Here is a 19,083-nt window from a genome sequence, read left to right as displayed (position 1 = left end):
ACAATGCTTATTTCTACAATGGTCCAGTTTAGCTAAAATATATCCTTGTTTGGGGAATGCCAATTCCTATCTTTATTAGAAAATAGGTTCCACTTTAAAATAGGATTTATAGAATAAGTAGTATTCTCAAACCAATCTGCTGCAGATATGTGACAGCATTAGGGCAGATATAGTGGGTCAGGTTGAAACTCAGTGTTCTGTCTCTGACAGTGCCCAAGGGAAGATATTGAAGGAAGAGGATGCAAAATGGAGTGGTTTGTCATGACGCTTCCACAACTCTGTCTCCCAGTCTCCCAAGTATTTGCAACTTGTAAACTTCCTGAGCTGGAGGTGATTTCACCATATTTAATAAACATTCTTGTAATTCTCTTCCATGAACTTGAACACTTTTAAACACGCTGACTTCAGGTGTCTGCAGCATCCTACAGCAAGGTTTTTCACAGCTTAGTTGCACATTGTGGAAAAGGTTAAGTGCCTCTGCTTGAGCTTGTCACCTGCTGGTTGGTTCCTAATCCTTTTATTGGAGGTGGTAAAAGCACACTATGCATGGACTGTGACAGCTAAGAGGCAATCAATTAAAATTTCTTGACATGCTTATGACAGCAAGCTCAGCAGTTCAGAATTGCTTTCCAAGACTCAAGCGACTGTGTTTCACAATCCTGTGTGAAAAAGATGGCAGAAAACTAGCTGGGGGAGCTTTAGTACTGAGGGGAGCACATTTCCCTCCTTAATCTGTGTGACAGGATTTGGTTTTCTGAATTTTGGCAAGTTACTTCCATGACACTTAAGATAGTTCCTGCACGCAAATTTAAAATAACTGCTATTATAATTCTGTACATAAAATATGTGGGAAAAACAGCTTGAAAACCCATGCTTGTGCCATTTGCTTGACTTTCTTATGTCTCAGAATAGAGTTTGGTTGTATATAGTAGTTGGTAAGTGAAAGGTGCTTGTACCGGCTGTACCAGCAAATAGTGTCCTAAAAGTTTTTATCGAGCTGAAAACATTACAAGGATACAGACTTATCAAAAGGGAGTGTTGGCTGGGACACCTGCTAAGTTTATTTCTGGAGTGTGGGGCTTCTGTCCCTATTCTGTCCCTTCTGTCCCTATTCCTTGAGATGCAACCTGTGATGTGCTCCAGATAATGAAATGCACCTCTGCAGCAAGTTTGCTGCCCTTGATAAAATTCAAACTTTCCACCTAAATGTCCTGATTCAATGGCTGATTAGGGAAGCAGGCAGAGGGTGTCTCGTCCAGAATTTTAGGAGAACAGCTGCAAGAGAGAGCTGTAACCATATAGTGACATTACTTGGTGAAAAGTAGTGGAAGTGCCTGGGAAACAGGGCTGTATGATCTGAGATCTCATAGCTACAGATCAAACAGCTTTTCACATTGGAAACCTCAAACTTTACCTTCTTGGTAGATTTCCACACTTTACTAATGAATATTTTTCAGTGTTTGGTAGTTAATAAACAAGTAGAGGCCATTCACTAAAGAGTTGGGCTTAATGATCCTTGTGGGACCCTTCCAATTCTGAATACTCTGTGACTCTATGTAGTGTTTGACATTAGTCACAAACATTGCTTGACTAACACATTAGCCAGCAAAATACCTTGTGTGGCCAGGACACCAGTGCAGCCTTGTTGCTTCTGCCAGCCTATCATGCTGGTAGTTGAAGCTGGGAAAGAAACAATTTTAAAGAGCTGGTGTAGGGGTCAGAGCCCAGCTTCCTCCCCTGCAGCTGTGGTGGGACTGATATGCTAATCAGAGGAGGATATTGTTATTATTTTTTACATTAAAGTGCAAAGGTAGGACTCCATACTCGTGAGCAGCTCTCTTTATGGTACTGTTCACTCCAGACTGTCAAGCTTCACCATTTCAACTGAAAACTTGGCAGTGGCTGATTTAACATTTGTATGGTTTATCAAGCTGGTTGTGCAGCTGAGTTTCATGTGCTCAACTGACTTAAGAACTGTTAAGTAAGGACTTCTTAAAAACCACTGAAGCCAAGGATTTTTTTTTAAGATAGCTTTAAATATTTATAGAAGAGCAGCAGTTGTACTAGTGACTGCAGTGGAGGCATAACTGTAAGAGTCTTACCTTAGTAAAAATCCAAATTTTGATGTTTTAAGTCACACTGCACATGAAAAGTCTCTCTCTGTGCTCTTTGTCATAATGGATGCAATGGAAGTACCAAAGAGGAAAGGTGAGAGAATGCAGCCTTGATGCCAGTCCCTGGTTAAAAATTCTCCCAGTCTGCTTTTATAGTAACCTGCAGTAAAATGCATCTTCTTTCCTATAAACCCTTGGTGATGATGATCTCTGCTGAAATGCTGTAGTACTGGAGGTTTTTCTAGAATGAATTGCAGTCTTTCTATAAAAAATTGTTGGAGTATTTTGATGTGTACTGCTTTTACATTAATCTAGTATTTCAAACATCTAGCATCTTCAAAATACATTAAAAAAAAAAAAAAAACAACAAAAAATCTCCACACCCTAGACCACTTTCTTAACTGTAGGAGGATGCCATTAGACATTTACAGTATGGATGAATGCCATTCTATTTTGCTTGCTTACAAGGCATGTATTTTCAGACAATACTTCTATTAAAAATTCGGTAGAGCATTCTTGGGAGACAGTTCTGCCAGGGATACATGATGGATTTGCATAACCCTAGGGGTCTTTCTCTCTTTTTGTTTTTTAATCTCCACCAGTTAGGCCTCTCCAATTGGCAGTATGCCCAATAAATCGAATGTGTGTTTGATGAATTGAAGTATTTAACCATTTGATTACTATATTGTAAAGAGGCTGTGCTCTCAGTAGTTAATTTAGGTATTAATTCAGGCCTGTCAAAGCAGCTGCTGCTCTATCTGCACTTTTTAGCAAACGTTTGTTGTACCTGTTGGTTTGCTGCATGGATTGAATGGGGAAGTCAATACGGTCTCTCCGTAGGAGAGGATGGAGACCACGCGCTTGACGACACAGTTGCTGCCCTTACCCACACCAAACCTGCACCCTCCTGTGCCCGTGGGACCCCACTGGCAGAGCGAAACCAGGCTTGGTTAGATGGGCTGTGCTCAATCAGGACAAGGCAGCCCTCTGCATGGGAGGCAGTGGATTAAAGGATACGCCATGCTGCTTCCGAGACTCTTCATTAACACACAGCACTATTGTCCTGGCTGATGAGGAGGCAGATTAACTCAGTGCAGTTTTGCCAAGTTAATGGCTAAAGGCTATGTTCTCCAAACTAGATGATATTGATCGGTCTAGTGTATTGTCAGATTTGGATTAAACCTGAAGGTGGAAGGGAGCCAAGGTACAGATAAAACAAGTCCCAGCTAAAACCACTGAAGTTTTCCACTGTAACTTTTGCTCCTAATATCTGATGCTGTTGAAAAATAGAAAATGCTTTTCTGCTGTGCTTGTAGTATATTGAGTCATCTAGACACTCACTCACAAGATCTTCTGTCCTGAGGGCATTTGTTGGGGAACACACAAGCTCCAGTGTTACTTTTGGGTGTGTGGGGAGGGAAGGAGGTGAAGTTCTCCAGGGACAGATGACAGAAGGATTGTTTCTCACTTTTTAATTACTTTTTCCCTGTTGTTTTTTTTTTTTTTTGGGGGGTTGGTTGGTTGGTTTTGGTTTGTTTTTTTTTTTAATTTTTGTTTTTTGAATGCTGAAGTAGACCAGAAGACCATTTTTGGTCTGCTGGTGGTACATGCCTTGCCTAGCTTCAGATCACTACCTGCTTAGCCATAGATTCCTGTTAGTCTATGGAGGAAATTCAGGCCTTTCCATGACACAGTTGATCTCATTCTGAGTTAGTCATCACGTTTCTTTTTTAGTTGTAACCAGAATCCAGCTGGCTAACTCTAATTTGGGTGTCTGATTTAGGTCAGTTGAGTTTCAGCCTCGGTATCTGATAAGGATTGGGGCATGAATACGAACTCAGATTTTGAGGTTTGGCTTAAATTAAATGGAAGTGATTCTTGAGCAACAAGAAAGTAGAAGAAGTAGCTATTTGTCTCTCATCCTTTTTATGTGTTAAGAATCAATATTCGGGTTTGACTTGGCACCATTAATTGAGCAAATTTCCTTGAGGTCTTTTCATTTTTCCAGTCAGGAGCCTCAGCCTTACTTTCCCAGTTATATGTACTCTGTACTTCAGTCAATATTGAGATACAGGTGTGTCTTTTACTTGGTATATTTAGGTCTATTCTGACAAAAATGCAAAATGCAGTTTGGGTTTCTTAAATAAAGAAGTGTTTTTCAGATCATTTGTTACTCTGACATTTGACTTGCAGTCCTTACCTGTCTGCTCCCAGCTGAAGGTTGGTTTTGGTCCACAGAAATTATCTCCAAGACAGAGAGAGCAATACAGCAGTGGGAATAATAAGGTTGCAGATGTAGACTTTCTTTATGAAAAAGGTGATAGGCTTTTCTGCCAGTAACTTCATGTTCAGTTCTGAGTTTTTCTTCTGTAGGTCCAAGTGTACCAGATATCTTTCAAAGAACAAGGAACTGCTGTGGGACTTCGGCTGCCTGGCCATCCATCTTGGGTTGGGTAGAAATTGCTGCCCTTTGGTTTCTAATTAGTGTGAATTGTGTTCTTAATAGCTGGTGGAGGGATGGGAACTTGGGATAGGCTTCCTTTCATTGTGTGAAATCCAAAAGGTCTGTAACCTGTTACCGAAGCAAAAGCTCCCCATCAATTGTACTACACTGGCTCTCTTCCCGGCTCTTTGCACCACTTCATCAGCTGTGAGGCACAAAAATGCCAAATTCTTAATGTTAAAAGTGACTGTTTAAGTATTTTGAAATGCTGTTCCATAAAAAAGATTTCCTGCTGTTTGACTTCCTCTGCTTATTTTCATCTTTATGGCTTAGTTTGCATTTTTGGAGTTGTACAGGCTGTTAAGAGGAAGAAACTGTTGCAAAATCACTTGAAATACCCCTAACAAATGACTGTAGGCTAGGACTTTTACTTTGTGAACTCTTAATATTTTGACATTGTTTGTTCTGAACATCTATTGCCTCTGGAGGTGTGTCCAGGGTTGAATTATAGGAGCAGATCAGTCATAAAGATGAGTTCTGGATTGTCATCAAATAAAGTGTTGTGCATCATTCAGATTATTTCTCTTCAAATTTTTGGGGTTTGGCTTTTCTTTCTCAACAGAAATGGTTTGGAGTAACAGCACATTGAAGTTTACCCTTCAACTGTGTATCCAAATTTTTGAGGTTACAATGCAAACCTCATTTGAAATGAATTGCAGATATATTCTGAAGCTATAAAGCTCTCAATTTTATTACATTATCTGCATAAAAACAGATTTTTTTCTTTAAAAAAATGATGCATCAATAAATGTTTGTCAATAAATGTCGAAATTTCACAGCTTTGATGAATACAGTTTTTTGTTCTTGTCAGTCAGAGCCTCACAGAAGTACTGACATGTGAAGACAGGTAAATTGTGAATATTTAGTTTTCTTTTTAGTCAGCAAGATTATGTGTATCTTTACCTTCTATACTAATCCTCTGTAAATTTATGAAAAGTATTAAAGTTTCCATCTAAAATGAATTGGGTACATCCTAAGCTTCTTGCAAAGCATTTCTTCTGCCTAAACATTTCTAAACTCTTCTTCCTCTGCCAAAATGCAACTTGGATGCATAAACAAAATCCCTCCTGCATCCTAAGGAAGGATTTGAATAAAAGTAGAAGCTAAGACAAAATCAGTGTTCAGACAACTTTTCTTTTTTTTCATGCTTTCTTCTGTCTTCAGTGAGGATGGAATGAACAGATGGTCCAGACTGTAAAATTGTGTTATAATTTACTGAAACCTGGAGCATTTCACTGTGATCAGAGCCAGTGAAGGTAGACCCTGCTCCAGGATCTAAGAACTGAAAGTGAAAATGTGTTCAGTGAGCAACAGTGGGAGCAGGAGAAACCAGTTTGTAGGTAGGGTTTTAACCAGCATCAGTAGCAAATAACACTGCCTGTACTGTGTGAACCAAAACACAAGGCATTTGTGTCTGTCACACTGAAAACCAAAAGTGGGCTCCGCAGCATTAAATCTGTGAGATTGAACTGGTGTATTTTGAGTTTGAAGATTTATAAGATAAAGATGGGAAAGTGGGAAAACCGGATGCCTTTGGGGAGATTCAGCCCCAGACAGGGAGTCCTATACCTAGTTCTCCACTCCCATCCAGGTGTCTCAGTGACAGACTTGACTCAGATTATTGCTGCAGATGATCATGTGTATTAAAAAGAGATAGAACACTGAATTTAAATAATAAAGATTCCTATAAATGCTGGATGGTAGCAAAGTTGCTTGTAGATTATAATATAAGAAAAGCTGTAATAAATAATTTGTACTTACTACCTTACCCACAAAAAACATTCCTTCTTGTTTAAGAAAGAGTTTTTTCCTCAGGAAAAGCTAATTTTGTGATGCCTTTAGGGTTTATATGTGATCTAGTGCTGTTTTATTATCCTGATGTCTTCGTAGCGGTGGCAGGTTTTGTCAGAGGGGAGGCTCTGAGCCCATTCATGAGGGTTTCTTGGAACTGCCCTGGGAGTTCAGGGACACAAGTGGCAGCATTGCCACAGCTTACAAAATTCTATCTTGATGTGCAAAATTATTTTTTTTTCCCTAGAAGCATGACCACCTTGATGTCAAGTTCAGGATGAATCAGTTTTTATGTGCCACACGTGTGAGAAGCGCCTGTGCACCTGCAGCAGTGCGACCACTTGCTTCTTGCCTGTGTTTTCTGCATTCATAGGCATTCAGAAGTACTTCCTAAACCAGCTCTTTGATCAGCCCTGCCACCTAGCACCTCTATTCTCAAATAAAACAGCTTCCTTTTACAGCTTGCTAAAAATAGCCATTTTTTTAAAGCCTGAGGACACAGTGATTCATGTGATAGGGAAGAGGAAGAAGAGTTATTTCTTTTGCTTTAGGCCTTGGAAGGAAAGCTGTTGTGCTTGTTCCAGTGCCAACTGGGCTCTTGCTTGCTCCCACTTGGACTTCATGGCCGCATCGCCAACCAAGTGGCTCTGGCATCCCTTGATCTGCCATGGCAGCCCAGCAGCTATTTGAGATGCAGGTGCCATGTCCCAATGCCCATCTTGGCTCTGGAGAGAGGGTGCACAGTCACTGCCATAACTGAAAATAAACCCTTGAGATGGCAGGTTGCAGCTTTTGTCTCTGTGGGGTTTGTGCAGAGCTCACCCAAGGATGAAGATATTTCTTGCAATTTATAGACAGGGAAAGGGGAAATGCTTCCACTTTGTCACTGTTAAAATTCCTGATGAAGCTCCTGATACCATTGCAAGTGCAGTGTAAAGACAGGAAGAAGTCACAGATAGAGCTTACATAGGCCTGTTTATTCATGAATTCCTGTAGCAGCTCTGCAGAGGTCTCGTTCTGCTGTCTGATGCCACAGTGTACGACTGCTAAACCTGCTTCTAGGCTCTGGCTTGCAGCGGCCCCTCTCTCAATAACCTGCTCAGGTGCAGTTTTTTCTGCTTTGAAGCTCTTCATCTTCTCTTTTCTCCTGAAGAAACAGCCCCCAGAAAGGCACTAGTCTTAATGTAAATGGAATTGGTTGCAAACCTTTTAAGATACTTATTCCTACTCTGGCGATGTGTTTCTGGAGGAACATGACGCAGAAAATGGCTGGTATATGTGCATACAGCATTTTAGTTGCTGAGCAACCTCTTTCTTGCTTCATCCACTTAGCATAAGAATCCCATTTCAAATAAGATACTTGGGACCTTGGCTGACTTAGTGATAGCTTGTGTAACCTGCAAAGACTACTTGGACAGGAAAACAAAACCACTTTCTTGAAAAACAAAAAGCTTTGCAAGAACTTCCACTGTAAAGGACCATATATCTGCAGTGTTGCTTTCTAATTCCTGTACACAGTTTTTTATATTTGGGTTCTTGAGTAGACCTGAAATCACTGTTCTAGATGAAGCATGCCCAGAAGCAGTGGTTCTTATCTACAGCTCAACAAAGTTATCTTTCTTAGTGCTTACCATGTTTTTATTAATAGCATCCTGAGAACTTGTGCAACCAGATGATATTTGCTCCTTTTCTCCTGACAAGCTTGTTTTAACCAGTTTTAATAAAATAAAAGCTTTGGCATGAAGGCAAAATAATCTTTCGTGTTGATGGAAGGGGGAAGAGTATACACTTCTAATATTGAAAAAACCAAGGTCCCTGGAAGTGTGCAGTGATAAGACTCACCAACTTGAATAATCGTGTTTTGGCTTTTGGTTTTTTGTTCTTGTTGTGGTTGTTTGTCTTTTTTTTTTCTTTTCCAGGCTTGTGTTTGTTAGAATTGCCACCACCCAAAAGGCACTGGGTTTGTTCTTTTTGTAAAAGATTTAACACACATTTTTCATGTCTGACTATCTTCTTGGCTTTCTGTCATCGTTCACAGGAATTAATTGTTGATACTTGCCTATATTCATCCACCCAAGTACCATTTCCTCCTTTCCTTCTCAGCAATAGCTTATCTGCAGGGTCAAAGGAGTAATACCAGTCATATTGAATGGGAAAACAAGGGAATGGAGCCCAGATCCTGCTAGAAGCAACATATGGATTTTTTTGCCTTGGTCTGCCTCAAGTATCAGCTTTTGCAGAGCCTGAAGAAGGTACAGATCAGAGAGCAAGATGGAGAATTCAGTGGTTCAGCTCTGGTTTAGACCTGTGCTCCAGCGAGAGCTGACAGTGTGCAGATGTCCACGTTGTGTCACTCATGCAAGCTGCTTCCTCCAAATTATTCAATATGAAATTAAGGTTTTAAGCTTTAATTTTCAGATAACCTTTACAAACCAAGCAAAATGCAACCTTACTAGCAATCTTAGAAAGCATTTCTTTTTCTTCAGTGTTGGCAGAAATGACTGGCTGCTGGCAAGATTGTGTATTTGAAGTGAGAAGATGTCTTCCTTTGCCTTGTGTAACTGTGTGAAGAAGGGGTTGCATGTGCAGATACCCGGTATCTCTACATCCTACTTTAGATTGAGTACATTTTATACGTAACAAGTATTTTACAGGATTTTTGTGGATGTGACAGCAGGCAGCAGATGCAGTAAGTTGTCTCCTGGCTGCTAGGTTTCACTCAATTGATCCAGCTTGTTTCTGCATCTTTTAGCAGCTAATTGTTCCAAAGTCACAAACTCAATTGTCCTGTGAGAGTTTGCTTTGGAACATCTTTCCTGAATAATCACTGTTGATTTTTGCATGTTATTTTTTAATCTAATTTAGAAAGGACAGAATGTTTTTAAGGATCAGGACAATGGTTACGCAGCTCCAGTGGCTTGATTTTCCTTTGTGGAAATCAGTGGCACATTCATTCTGGGACTGGCACTGCTGTTTGTGCACATGGTGGTTAAGCTTAAGCCTGCCCGGTAGAGGTATTTAAGGCTCATTTGTTATGGAAAACCTCAGGCTTTATGTTAGGGGCATGAAATATTTAGTATGCAAATCCAATACTGCTGTTTATGGATAACATATTAAGAGTCACCAATGCTGTAGTGCAATTAGGGACTTGAGACAAGTGTGCAGTCACCCAGATAGGTGGAAAATAACCATAAAGAGGAAAAGAAGAAAAGATAACAAACAACTGCTTTAAATTACTGCAAGGGAAATTCAGATTAGATGTTAGGAAAACGTTTTAACAATCTGAGGGGTTAGTCACTGAAATAAATGACCCATGGAGATGGAGGAACCTCCGGGAGGATTACACCAACATTGGTCAGGAATGAGGTGGACAGTGCTGGTCCTGCCTCTGATGATCCGGGGGAGCAGGCAGCCTCCCCAGGTCCCCTTCACTCCTCTGGCTGACAGCAGCCATGCTATAAAAGGCTCCAGAGTTTATCTTAGTTCAGTTTCTTATCCCTAAAAAATCTAAAAAGTCCTCTGGCTCTTGTTACATTATCAGCTTGTTCTGTACTAAATATATCCTCATGCCTTGTATCTGGGGTTTGCACACCGAGGCTTGTGCTGCATGCATTTTTCTCCAGGCTCGGCAGTGAGCAAGGTGGCCATTTCATCAGGTTTCTAGAACAAACCTGTAATTGGGTCTTGCTAGTTTGCTTGGACTGTGCTTTTCTTGCCAATATTTGGCACACAAAGTGCTTATGCTCTTCACAACACTAAAGATCTCATCAGATGCTGATATTGAAAAAAAACCCAGCATCTTGCTTATAATTTCCTGAGTGTGGCTTTTTTTCCCCTCAGTTTTCAAACTTCCATTCAGTCCAGTAAATGGCTAATTTTAGCATTGTGCCAGATGTTCTGTTGCTATTGTCTATGTATCTTCAAGCTGGTCTGTAAACCAACTGGGATTAGATTTTTTGAGGTTTTTTCTGCCTTATCCCTTGCCAAAATTGGTGCCGTTCCTTCATGCAAAGTACATTTAAAAAGCTGATTAAAGCTGATTTAAATGTAGCGTGGTGGCATCACCTCCTCAGTGGGCTGTAAAACATCCAGGTGGCTTTGGGAAGAGAACTGAATCCAGACCTTGTGAGATAAAGCGAGTTAGTATGTTATTCCTGATGCTGACTGAATTATGTGACTGTTTTACAGGAAAAGAGAGTACAAGTCTCCCCACCATTGACAAGAGGACCAAGTGCCTTTATACCAGAGAATGAAGTAAGTTTGCAGTTAGCTGGGCCAGGCGGGTGGTAGCTTTTAAAATAGCAATACTGAAAGACAGTTCTTTGACCCTGCTTGTTCCATGGTACCCAGATGAGCTCCCTTGAGAGCAAAAGTGATGGTTTCTCTGGAGCAGGTTCCAGTGGGTAAGAACCACCCTGTCCTTACACACAAGTGGTGCTGTTTGACATCTTTTCAGTCACCAGCACTTCTGGAGACAGCCATGAGTGACAGCTCTGCTCTTCTCAGGCAGCAGTTGAACACATTACTCATAATGCCAGACCTGAGGGGAGGCCTGTTCACTATTGCAGCAGTATAATTAAACTGAAGTGTCTGACCTTCAGTTTGAGAGAGTTTGCAAGTATGACTTCACTCCTCAGACTGTAGCTGTGGCTTTTGAGAGAATTTATGGTTGAAAGGTATGGTTGGATTTCAGACTCAAGATTTCTGCCAATGACTGAATGTTCGAGGTAAGGCCTGATTTGCAGTTTGCTGCAGTAGGTAGAAAGTTTGCTATGGTGGTGTTCTCTCGTGGTCTCAATCTTCGCAGAGTCTTATAGTTGCTAAAGACAGATAATTCACATGCCAGAAGGGCCAAAAAGACATTGTGAAAGATAAGATAGCTGCTGTTCTCTGAGTCTCTCTCCATGTATACGCCAGCAAGGTTTGAATTTAAAACCAAATGGAGAGGGTGTAAAGGATGCCAACAAGAAAACATAATTAAGCAAAAAGGAGGAGAGGTCAAAGAGTCTTTTAAACTTGGGAAGAGAGGAGTAGAATGAGTTCCAGCCAGTCAAACTTGTGGAGAGAACGCCACCCTTTCGCATGAAATACAAGGTGAACTTGAGATGCCAAATTTTGTAATGACCTAGTTTTTCTCATAAAGTCAATAATTATATTAAAAGTAGAAAAATAAATGTAGTTAAAATTGTAACATATTTTGAGAGAATTGTTAATGAATTTATTTCAAAGCTGAGAAGCTGAGACACTTGGTATAGGCACTAACCAAGGGTGCAGGAGAAATCTCAGAAGGGAGTAACCCAAGCGGTTGCCCAGTACAAGCAGGGACCCTCCAGCTGTATGGATAAAACAGCTATTCAGTATCACAAACAAATGCTAACTGTGGTTTGTTAAGCAAATTACTACCTTTTTCCCTCACTCCTTGTCATGAAATAACGGAGCAAATAGGAAGGATTTAGTTAGAGACTAGTAACACACTAAATGTCTCACAAATATTGATAATAACACTGCTGGTGTCAAAGCCTGTTTTATTGTTGTAATGGAAGGAATATGGAAGAGCAATAACAACTTAATTGTAAAGGTTTCTTTAAAGCTGTTAAAGTGCCATAAGGCTTTAAAAGCAGAGCAAAAAAATATGTTTATGGATGGTAATAAATCAGGAGGAAATACATGCACAGTATGAAGAGGATAGTAATAGAGGTAAAGATAAATCTTAGAAATAATAATGTGGCATATTGCTATGCCTAATATAGCAACAGTGCAGTCCTATCTGACTATATTTTGAAGCTGTCAGCAGAATTTCTATCCATAATTTATACTGTTACAAGGAAAATCCCTGGCAAGCTGAAGAAGATTAGAAGCCTATGTTTGAAAAGTATGATTTCCCCAAGAAAGCACTAAATGAGACAAAGATCTCTTAAATATACTTGCTGAAGAATAAGGGGGACTCTTTGCAGTAGAGCAAGGGATGTACAGTAGTAAGTGAGATAAAGTGATCTCTAATGTGTGAATAAACTTCTGACAGTAAAAACATTATTAAGGAAAACTGAGAAGGCGTCATTTTGAGTACAAAACACAGAAAAGTTGTCATAATGAAGATGCACATGTAAAAATGATGGAGCTGCCTAACTGTATAGCTGTTCCTCCCTTTCTTTCTGGGCTCATGAATTAAAATAGGAAAGTACACTGGTGAGAAGTGAAAATGTAGTATGTTGTTGATGTTTCTTTATATCTAACTTCTATATGAGATCTGATAGAAAAATATTTGAGACACGGTCCACTCATCATCCCATCACAAAGAAAGAAAACGTATTTGAAATAGAATATTGTGTCGTCTTGGTTTTGGGCACCTTCTAGCTTCATGTGCAGTAAGCTATCTAAAATGTGTTCTCATGTCATGATGTTTGCAATAGTAAACTGGCTGACTTATTACTATGCAGTGTCAGAATAAATACTGGATACTCTAGTCTTGTGCTTGTAACTTCAGTGGTGAACATGTTGAGAGTGGCTGTTCTTAGTGATAAACACTGAGTAATAACAGTAATACTGTGTCAGGGCTTGCAATGCAAGAGCTACTTATTCTTCTACTGTTTCATTTCATCTTGTGCCCAAGGTTTGGATTGGTTGGAATAATTAAAGAACAGCTTTTGTTTAAAGAAAGCATTAAATTCCTATTCTAAATAATACTTCAATGTTATGGACAAATTAGCATTTGATCTCCTCTTCAATTATACAAGCACAGAAGGGGTAGATTGCCAGGCTGTTTCTATAATTTAGTTACATAACCTAGTTCCTCTCCATTAATTTTGAAATTGGTTTTAGAGCTGAATGCTCGAGTAGTATGTGTCTATACAGGCTGTCTTCCACAAAGAATTTACTTTCCATTTAGTTCTTACTTACTTCCAGCTCTCTATACAGGTTTGACTTTAGCTGTTTTGGACAGATCTACAGAAAAATGTTTTTGGTTTTTGTAGAAACATTAAAATAACAGAGGTTCTGTATAAAGTGCTCTTCAGTTCTCAGTATACAAGTAGGATCTGTATGTGTGTATTTGCATGCATGCAAGCATGTATGTTTATAAATATACATCCAGATCTCCATCATTGCCTTTAAATCTGTACACAAGGAAACCTTTCATACCACAGTATGTTCCTCCCTGGAGCTAAAGCTAAAGAAAATATCTCTCTCTGCTAAAATGTGTCCATCTTATTTTTAGGTTATGCAAGCAAATGGTTTGGATGAACGTACTAATCTTCTTGTGGAAGAATATTCTACGTCTGGTCGCCTGGACAACATCACACAGGTCATGAGTATCCATACTCAGTACCTGGAGTCTTTCCTCCGCAGCCAGTTCTATATGCTGCGCATGGATGGGCCCCTTCCTTTGCCCTATAGGCACTACATTGCTATAATGGTATGTACCAACAGCCTGTGTATCTTCTCCTGCAACTTTCACTTTTGTATTTAGAAAAGGAAGAAAAAAGCAAGACTTTAGAAAGGAGAGATTAGTGTGATACTTTGACAGTGGGTGAATTTTTGTAGCAGATTTTTATCAGAATAAAGCATGCCTAGCCGGAAAGTTTTCAGTGAGAAAGGAAAATAGGCAATGTACCTCATTCCCTGTTTCCTGCAGCGATACACTTCTCACATGCCAACATCACTGTGCAGCAGTAAGATGAGTGGACTCGACTCACAACAAATTCCAGGTAGACACTAGGAGAGCAATTTTTACTGTGAGGATGTTGAGACATTGCAGTGGGGACCACGACAGGTTCTGTGATCTCCAAAGCTGGAGATCTTGTCTGGACAAGGCTCTGAGCAACCTGTTCTAAGTCAGCCCTACTGTGAGCAGGGGGTTCTCCTCTAGTGTTCTTTTCCAACCTAAATTATATTCTCCAGTTCAGAGTAATCAAGTGTATTTTTATTAGAGAATCCTCCATACTGCATAGAAATGCATTGCAATGTAACACAAGGCCTTAGGAATGACATTGTACTTAAAACATTGTTTTGTGTTAATAACTTGTCTTCCACCCTCAGCAAAATCAGATTACATGATAATGTGCTGCACTTTTCCCTCTGTGTTTAATTATTCCAGGCTGCTGCCAGACATCAGTGTTCCTACCTAATAAATATGCACGTTGATGAGTTTCTAAAGACTGGTGGGATTGCAGAGTGGTTGAATGGTTTGGAATACATTCCCCAAAGACTGAAAAATCTGAACGAAATAAACAAACTCCTTGCACACCGGCCCTGGCTAATCACAAAAGAGCACATTCAGGTACCTCTTCAGTCATGCCCTGTAAATAGCAATAAATGTGTGGTAAAAAGGACTGCCAAGTACTATGTGGGTGTCGGGTTAGGCTCCATTACCCTGAGTTAAAAAATTCAGGGAAGTACTAGTGCATCGAACAAGCTAATAAATTCTCCTGTGTGACAGGAGAATTTGTGTGACAAAGCCAACAAGATTTTCTTTCTAGGAATAGCATTGGCTAAAATGGCCCCAAAGGGAAAGAGGTAATCTATTAGTTGTCTCTTTTTTTTTTCATCCAGTGAAGTTTGTGTGCAAGAGGAATATGGTATTATTGGAAGAAAATAATTGATCCCTTTTTAAAATGCATAGTGTTTTATAGAAAAGCTAGAGGCCAAAGGAAATTTTATATTTACACATTTTTTATTCTCATTTCAGAAACTTGTCAAGACTGGGGAAAATAATTGGTCTCTTCCTGAACTGGTGCATGCTGTTGTCCTGTTGGCACATTATCATGCCTTGGCAAGTTTTGTATTTGGTAGTGGCATTAATCCAGAGAGAGATCCGGATACATCTAATGGAGTCAGACTTATAGCAGTCAACAACTTCTGTGTCTGCGATCTTGCCAATGACAACAACATAGAAAATGCATCCCTCACAAGTAGCAACTTTGGGGTTAGTGTTGCAAGAAAATTCTTTTGCTTGCCTCTGTTTTGCATTAGAAAACTTTCTTCCTTTCTTTCCTGCTTAAATTTCACGGTAGTTTGAAGGTCTTTGTCTACTTTAAGGGAGTGCTCGAGTCTTGTAATTCTTACATTCATTCTGGCAATTTTCTGTATAATCCATGGAAAACCAGGATTGTAAGTGTGGACGGTAGTCAGAGGAATGTGATTTTGATAGTTAATCTCACAACCCATTTGGCAAGACTAAAACTTTGCTTTCAGTGGAAAGCTTCAAGTTCCAGTTTCTTCAGACAGTGTGGCATTGAGTGGGGCATGGTGGCATCCATTTTCTAATGTGGAATAAAAAAAAAGAAATGGAAAAAAATAGTAGGAGTAGTAATAATAATAATAATTTTAACTTCAAGGCCTACAATCACAAAACAGGTCAGTTCTGAAACACTTCCATGTAGATTGGAGGAAATGTCTGAAATAAAATTACTTAATTCTTCATGCTGGCGTTTCAGTCTTGAATCAACAGAGAACTTTGATTACTAGTTAATTAACTTAAGTGTGAACTTTTTTTCCTGAAAGGGGCTCTATAATGCTTTTGAAGACATGTTCTTGAATTAATGCTGACTGATTAATTAGCCTCGTTGCCTTTGATGGAAGATCAGGACTATGAGAGACTCGCTAGATATAATTTTTACAATTAGCAGAAGAATGTGCACATGTGATCGCTTAGTTCAATCGCTGTGTCTTAAACTTCTAGCCTGTAAGACATGCTAGCTCATACAACAAGGGTGTCTCACTCCCCATTTGTACTGGGCCAAGGGTTGCTGCTGAGTCTGTGCTGCTGGTTAAGCACTGAGCAGCATACTAGAAAACAATTATAGCTATAGGCAGAAGAACAGACTCGAAAAGGTGGAAAAAAACCACTCAAACAATTTATCTTATGAAAAATCTGAATGATAAGTACATTTCAGAGCACCCAAAACTTTGATGTATTTCTAGGAAAAAGTGGTCTGTTTTCCTCACAAAAGTATGAAAAAGGGTCAACATAATAGTTATTTTGATCATACATAGTGAAAAGCACTGATTTGCCATCTGAGGTTGTGTTTCTGCATTGCAGTATTGCACTGTATCTCTTCAGAAACATATTTTCATTACCAATAGACTGAAAAAAGTTACCTTCGTATTAAAAGTTGTTTTCTGATAGATGTAGGGCCCACAGATGGATTTTCTTGAGCTATCTACATGAGGGAATGTATAAGTGACTGTGGTTCCTACATTCAAACACCACCCCTATGCTGTTAATCCCACTGCAGAAATTACTGCAACAGGTTACATTAACGCTTCCCAGCTCCTGTCTTCTTGCTGTCTGAAAGCTGTTGTCTGTGCTGTATGTGACAAAATGCATTCTGGCTTCAGTTTTTGTGTTTGCTGCTGCTGTCTGGTTTTGAGAGCACTTGTTGTCAAGCATGAAATCCGAAGATGACACACATTGTCTATCTTCTAATTTTGCAGAATGTCATGGTGTTTTTGCAGATTGCAGATTCTTTAAGTGAGCTGGAGGCCTTGATGGAAAGGATGAAGAGACTACAAGAAGATAAAGAGGATGAAGAAGCCTCTCAGGAAGAAATGGCAACTCGCTTTGAAAAGGAGAAGAAGGAGAGTCTGCTAGTAATTAGTGGAGGTATTTGTGCTTTTCCAGTTCCGTTTTGTTTATGCTTTGTAAGAAAAAAATACTTGAGGGTAGTTCAGTGACTGAAACTTTTTCTGTTTCTTTATTCTGGCTCTTCATTAAGTAGGAGTGTATTAGGTGGTCTTGTCACTTGCTTCATCTGCTTAAGATTTCTTGATCATCAAATAACACCATCCTTTTTACAACTTGAAATTCAGCTTTTGTATATTAAAAAAAAAGACTGTAGGCTTTAAAAAGTAGTGAGTAAATTTCTTTTTCTGTATATGTTCTATATCTTCAAAATAATTCATTCATATAAATATTCACTAATACTTCAAAGGTTTACCTTCTACAGCACTTAGAACTTCAATGACACTCCTAAGTAGCCTTCAGATATGACATTTAGTTTAGGAATTAGATTGGAATGAGACTCAACTTCTTCACCGATTACTGCCCAGCTGGAAAGGACATTCATAACTTGCCGTTCTGAGTGATCATACTGCCGTGCTGTTCCACTGCCTGTGTTGTGATAGAGATTCATAGCATTTTTTTATTTTTAAATAATGTTCAAAATTCTGAGCTGAAGCCTTCTTTTCCATATTCTTCATATGCTCTGGAGGCTGCCATCTCTAACAAACCACAAAACAAAGTCTGCTTCCTGTAGACAGGAAGATGGGGTTTTGTTTGCAAAGAAAGTGTTAGAAGAAAGAATATTATTAAGGCAATCAGAATCTCCAGCTATTTCCTCGTAGTAGAGGCTACTTGAAGGTGATTGCTTGTATCATTTTGAGAAGTGACCCATAAAATGCTTCACATTTTACTACACTATTCTTAGCTAATTTAGTTCTCAGTAGCTTTAGACCAAATGTGTTTTAAGGTATCAGTGTCTTTGTGCAATGAGCACAAAAGGGAGGAAGAATGTGTTGCAGATCAGCAGAGAGATTGTTTTGTGGATCTCTAGGAACATGTAAAGTCTCTGAAAGAAGATACATCCAACAACATTGTGGCTGGATATTTAGAAATGGTCATGGTATATTCTTGCTCTGTTTTCCTATGGTCAGGCAGTGTCAGCAGTGCAGATAAACAGACAGCCATTGCAGCTGCATTATCAAATCATGACTTCCATGAGTCTCTGCAACTTCAGGCATATGAGGAAGAGGACTGAAGGGTTTTTTGGATGAGGTTGCTAATAGTTTTATTGACTTTCCTCCCCCTTTGCCTTTTGCTGATTTTACTTGAGGAGTCTGTGTGTGTTAGGCCTTTGCCCTTTCATGAAATTCAGTGCTTGTCAGGTGAGAGGAGTGTATGTATACAGTTTTTTTATTCTTTGCTGAGAATTTACTGTGGCAGATGTTGTGCAAGCTTCTTCCTACACAGTTATGTTTTGATTGTTTAATGAGGCAAAGAGGAGATAAAGCACTTCTGCAATTCTTAAATTAACTGACTTTTCAAGGTGCTAACTGGGGACATATGGCAACTGTTCTGTCAATGCATGTGGAAGCGAGCCACAGTTTTAACATCAGGGTCAAATGCAGTCAGCTATGCAGTAGTCAACTTCTGCAGAGGTAGTTACACAATCAAGCCACCTGTTTATTCGTGAGGGAAATATTGATTCCTGATAGAGAACCTGTGCTTGCTTAGTGATATGTTTTGGAGCTCTTTGAAGATGCTTAGTTACTAGAGCTTCTGGCAGAATTTCACCCTGATGTACTGTAGAGCTCTTTGCTTTCATATAATCTTCATCTGATATTTACAAGTGGAGTGTTGCATTGCTGTCTGGTTGCTCATACTCCAGATTATGGAACAGAGCTGGTGTGATTCCTGACACCATACCTGCTCAGTGTAGCAATCCTGTTGTCAAGGGTACATTTTTCTGTTTCTTGGCCAAACACAATGACCTTACTAATGGGATTCACCTTCCTGATTTAAGATATCTAGCCTCCCTCAGAAGTCAGCAGAGAGAAGAGCAAACCACCAGTTTGAAGTTTAGCCCATCTCTTCCCTTTTTGTAGAAGTATGTTGTCTGCTATAGGCTGACGTTTAGTGGGCTCAGTGAAAGCGATGGATCCCATACAAGCAGATTAGGA

The 19,083-nt window shown here is 39.5% G+C and overlaps 1 protein-coding gene across 3 annotated transcripts in view; it reads left to right on the top strand.

The window, feature by feature from the left end:
• SESN3 (sestrin 3) overlaps nucleotides 1–19,083 on the top strand; it is a 45,667-nt gene that overhangs the window by 12,868 nt on the left and 13,716 nt on the right. The window contains exons 2-7 of one of the 3 annotated variants that reach the window (XM_064645109.1): nucleotides 8,512–8,660; nucleotides 10,597–10,662; nucleotides 13,622–13,819; nucleotides 14,501–14,683; nucleotides 15,092–15,328; nucleotides 16,840–17,008. In XM_064645109.1, the coding sequence (XP_064501179.1) occupies nucleotides 8,604–8,660; nucleotides 10,597–10,662; nucleotides 13,622–13,819; nucleotides 14,501–14,683; nucleotides 15,092–15,328; nucleotides 16,840–17,008 (910 nt within the window). In that variant the 5' untranslated portion in view covers nucleotides 8,512–8,603. The remainder of the gene's footprint in view (nucleotides 1–8,511; nucleotides 8,661–10,596; nucleotides 10,663–13,621; nucleotides 13,820–14,500; nucleotides 14,684–15,091; nucleotides 15,329–16,839; nucleotides 17,009–19,083) is intronic. The other 2 variants (XM_064645107.1, XM_064645108.1) reach the window with 2 other exon arrangements.

Source organism: Pseudopipra pipra, chromosome 2 (genome assembly GCF_036250125.1).
Source record: "Pseudopipra pipra isolate bDixPip1 chromosome 2, bDixPip1.hap1, whole genome shotgun sequence".
NCBI lineage: Eukaryota > Metazoa > Chordata > Aves > Passeriformes > Pipridae > Pseudopipra > Pseudopipra pipra.
The sequence above is the reverse complement of the archived record's forward strand: the minus strand, read 5'-3'. Positions and strand labels throughout refer to the sequence as shown.